Source organism: Austrofundulus limnaeus, unplaced genomic scaffold, assembly GCF_001266775.1.
Source record: "Austrofundulus limnaeus strain Quisiro unplaced genomic scaffold, Austrofundulus_limnaeus-1.0 Scaffold197, whole genome shotgun sequence".
Classification (NCBI taxonomy): Eukaryota; Metazoa; Chordata; class Actinopteri; order Cyprinodontiformes; family Rivulidae; genus Austrofundulus; species Austrofundulus limnaeus.
This window is the reverse complement of record NW_013952599.1, coordinates 851518-856436: the sequence shown is the minus strand read 5'-3', so window position 1 is coordinate 856436 and position 4919 is coordinate 851518. Positions and strand designations below refer to the sequence as shown.

The 4919-nt window shown below is 35.0% G+C and overlaps 1 protein-coding gene across 1 annotated transcript in view; it reads left to right on the top strand.

Moving 5' to 3' along the window:
- The window catches only part of gch1 (GTP cyclohydrolase 1), a 30827-nt gene that overhangs the window by 21596 nt on the left and 4312 nt on the right, over positions 1 to 4919 (top strand). Inside the window, exon 4 of the mRNA XM_014018632.1 lies at positions 3740 to 3771. Within this exon, the coding sequence (XP_013874086.1) occupies positions 3740 to 3771 (32 nt within the window). The remainder of the gene's footprint in view (positions 1 to 3739; positions 3772 to 4919) is intronic.

The following is a 4919-nucleotide window of genomic DNA, read 5'->3' as shown; positions in this document are numbered from 1 at the left end:
TTTATTTTTACAGATACAAACTTTATTTTTACAGATACAAATCTATTTTACACACACACACATACCTATTTACATATTCAAAACTTACAAATCATAATCTACAAATACAAAGTCTGATTTACAAGTACAAAACCTTGCTGACTAAAATTTAAGCCTATAGTAAGGTGTGAACTAAGTTTTGGTTCGGGTTAGGGTTAGAGAAAATGTCTGGGTTAGGCATAAATGCAGTTACAAAAACAAATAGAAATCAATAAAAAGTCCTCAGTTCAGGGCCAGATTGTTATTTCAGAGGGGGTAGCGCATGTACGACAGTAGTCATTTCAATGCCCTCAATGGTCATTGCATTTGGCCACTACAGTATCGTCCCTTTGGGTCCCCCTTCAGTTTGGGGCACTATTCAAATGTTTTCCTGCCTGCAGTAACTTGATAGCTCTGACTGCAGGTTGAACTCAGGGTACAGGAAAAAGAGTGTCCCATATAGAACCCTTCAATTTGGCTGAAAATACGAGAAATCCCAGCTAATACGGTACAATTGGCAACCCTGCTTTATGTATTTATGAAATGGCTAACGCTAAGCTAACAGATTAGCCATGAGGTTCATCGGATAAMCCAGCCTTGCTTCAGTTTGATGGAAGTACAAGGATGTGTATATGTTTGTGTGTGACCCAATTTTCAATAGTGACCTTGSTTACATCCAGAGGCAGCCAAGCACCAAACTGGAAGTCGGCTCGTTGCTTATTTGTCAAGTTATCCAGCTCACAAGCTTTACATATATAAGGCGGTGCATACCTTGGATTTTTTTTATGTGAACACCCAGGTTTCGACTGGAACTAGGGATGGGCGATATGTTATTGTGTGTGATATACTGCCAAAGAAATTGGCCATGGTAATAATTTGTCATCTCACAATAAAAACAATAAAACCCACCGCGTATACAGTTRGTCTTTTTGGCCAAAAATCTGAAGGTGTAAAGCATATACAGAKATTCCTGYCAGCCTTATTTCTGAAGCTTTGCACGAAAAACGATTTCAGTTTTTTACATGTTCGTTGGAATTTATTGAAATTATAATTACTTTTTTATCACGTATTTACAGTTGTACCACTTTGTGATTTTTATAAGCCAAGTTCATTTTGAAGGTGTAAAACATTTAAATAAATGTTAACTTTGTTTTCATATTTCAGACTTGTTTAATAGGTGTCAGTTTTGCAACACAGGTGTACTACTTGAACTTAATTAATGTAGTTTAGTGGCTACTATTTTAGGGCTCTCAAGACAGAATGTAGTGATATACAGTATTTATAATACAAAAGATTGGGCTGATATAAATATTTTTTGTCACTTACAGTATTATTACTGTGATAAAACCTAGAAATTATTGTGATACATTTTTTAGTCCATATCGCCCATCCCATATTGGGACCTTTCTTTTGCCTWGATGCAGGCACACACCAACATGGAAGCCAACACCTCATTTGTTTTTCAAGCTATCAAGACAGAGTGTATTTTGCAAGTCCCCTCTACACKCTAAGATAAGGGACAACTAATGGTCCAGCATTTCTAAATTGATACTCCCTGCTCATGTCAGACTTTTAAACTATATATGGTGAGAAATGAGTTGCAGTCTCTTTGATCAAACCACAAGATGTCATCTTCAGAGTGTGTGTTGAAAATGACTCAGCTGCCACATCAACTTTATTCTCAATATCTGAAAAACTGATGAGTTCCAGCCATCTTTATGTTGTCTCCGGTGCTGCAGGTGCCTTTAAACAGAGGCTCGGTTGTCTCTCCTTCGTATTACAGTTCAGAGGGGCACATGYCTTAGTTTTGGTTCAGATGTCTTTCACCACACACAAATATCAGAATGGGAGAACAGAACAGCTAATAAAAAATGTAAAACAAAAGTTCAAGCACTGAAGCCCTGAAGCAGTTACTGTAGGTCTCAGCTGCAACCTTTTCTCTTGGAAGATGATTCCCTCCCCGTGTGGTCGGTCCAAACTGTCGTCACGCTGCTCCTTTGGTTTCGTGACATTTACTTTGAGATGAGTGAAGTCAYGTTTGTCCAAAGAGCTTTTTGCTCACTGAGAAGAGCAACAGGTTGGAGGTGAAGTTTTGGTCATTTCTGCTCGCCTGCGGGGAATGCAAAAAGGCAAAATGACTGAATTTGGCCGTTTGAGGTTTGTTGTGTGGTGACGCTCAAAAAGAGCCGTGTTTATTCTGTTCATGAGGATCCTGCACACRAACAACCCAAGGCAACGAGACGGGACTTTAACACATGAAAAGACAGCAGAAATTAGTCGGTCACAGATAATTACACATAATTTCAGTTTAATTTAAAATACATCTTTATAAAGTAGCTCTGAATAAGAGTAAAAACGATCATTTAACCCCTTAACATCCAGATCTAAAATACCATAAAAAAAAACGAATGTGTCAAACGGAACATGGGCGTTCCGGTGGTTAACTAACAAACTGCAAGTGTAGTGCTGATCTCTTAAAGTAYATTCTAATGGGCAAAATTAACATAAAACTCCATCACGATTATTTGTGGCATTTAGTCGACAATTTATATGATGATTATATGGTAATAATATGCTTTTGTTTGGGACCTTGTATAATCAAATGTTTAGAAATCATTTTACCAGGATTCACCCAGTACAGAAAAAGAAAACTACTATWTTGCCAAATCTTTTATTATACATATTTTTGTCATTTTCAGTGTTTTATAATGTGTAGGTTCATTAAACACATCACTRTACTCCACTGTGATTACTTTTACTTTAATAAAATGTCATTTAAATATTCAGMATTGAGACTTTTTTCCCCTTGTTCACCACAAGCTGTGAGCAGTAGAAGGAACAATATAAAAGTAAATAGTTTAAACTCATGTCAACCCTTAGCAAAAAGTAGTATACTTGAAGTTTATTTTAATAAGTACACTTGTGTATAAGTTTAAGCCTATCAAGTATGCTATGCGCCATGTATTTGTAGTGTACTAGAAAGTATACTGATTTAATACTTGTTCATACTAAATTGGGACTTCATTTTGTTAATAAAAAGTATACTTTTAGTATACTGTTATGTCTTTTTAAGTTTATAAACTTACCACAAAGAATTACAATTTAAGTACATGTCATTAAGTATACTAAAGTATAGGTAAGTGTATTTCCCTTTGTGTACTTTTATTTACCATGCACACTGATAAGTATACTAGCAGTTTACTAACAAGTATACTTCTAGGACTAAAGTGGCCCAAAATAACTTTATAAAAGTATACTCAGAAGTATACTGAAAGTAATCTTCTAAGTATACTTTTAGTTTAATCTAAAATATGCTACAAAAAAACCAGTCTGTGTGAAAATATACTTTCAGTGTACTACTAAAGTTTATCTTGGCCAAAAGTTTAAACATTAGTATAGACTAAGTATATTTTACTTTACTTTATAGACTAAGTAACTTTTTTTATTGTTAGTACAAGTCAAGTATAGTGCATAAACTTGGTTAAGTATATCTCAGATAAGTACATAAAAAGTAAACTTGAAGTATACACTTTTATTTTAGTTTAAGATTAGTATACTTAATGTATACTTGCATATACTACTTTTTGCTAAAGGAAATGATACACAGGGTATTCTCACAAAAAATAACTCAACACTCAACCAGGTCAGGTTACCAGTTTTTGCCTGTGATTACTTAACTGTATCAAAAGACTGACGCTGTTTTCTCCGCTTTTCCTTTCAGGATTGTTGAGATCTACAGTCGTCGACTACAAGGTATGAAATGTTTGCACACTATTTGTTGCTGAAACAGAATACGTAGTTTTACATTTTGYGTCTGTTTCATAATGAGGCTGAGACGACAACAATTAACTCATTGTAGAGATTTATTTGATGACCTTCAGCTTGGAAGCTCTGATCAGATTCATTTAAACAATTCCTGTCGCAGGTTCAAACTTGTTTCTGCTTCCCCATTTTTTCACTGAGAAGCTTCTTATTTCACTTTACTCCTGGCAAAAAGACTAAAGCAGAGTTAAAATTTACTATCTTAGTTACAAACAGAAGAAAAACAYGCTCTACACCCTCCTCCACTTTGGTTGTAAGGGTAGCTTTTATTGTTAATCGTAAAAATAAATTCATATTTTTATTAAGACTATTATTATGTCGGAACATTGGGCCTCATGCAAGAACATGTTCGTATTCTTATCCTAAATTTCTCTTACTTTTGTTCGTAGGAAGGGTTCGTACAAACATGTCACGTCAGCTTCAACAAACTCTTCTTTCTTCAGGAAAAGTGTGTAAATGAGCTGCGTAAACTGATGAATGTGTATCAGGTGCTTGTGCACGGCGAGAGGTAATTTACTTAATTACCACCCCAAAAACTTCATATAAGAATATATGTTTCCTGCCCCACATACCAGGGAGTGTCCATTCATAAAAGACATCGCAAAGTAAAATAGAAGAACTTTACGAGTTCGGAGATTGAAGTCCTGCTGTCAGAGATCCAGAAAACAAAATCTATCATTTTTAGCAGCTTCAGACGACTGCTGTTAATGTCATGTCTGCTGTGGGTCGTAGAGTCACAGAAATAAAAATCTATATCATATTCATCTCTCTAGTCCTGCTTCAGGTTTTCCTTTGGTCAAATATTTTTAATTAAAATGTAAACAACTGTGTTACATAGTTTTGACCCCCTGCCCAGCCGTCGCAAGTGTTGTCAGATGTGTTTCTGAAAAAAAAAGCATTTTAAAACGTCTCCAAACTTCAGTTAATGCATAATTTAAGTTGGTTTTTAGTTTGAGATCTTCATATTAATATTGCTGTGCTATACAGCAACATTAATAGCCAGTTTAATTTAATCTAACCAATTTATGTCGTTAGTTACATTTAAAATTTAATTCCAATTCAAGCAGAATAGCCTATTG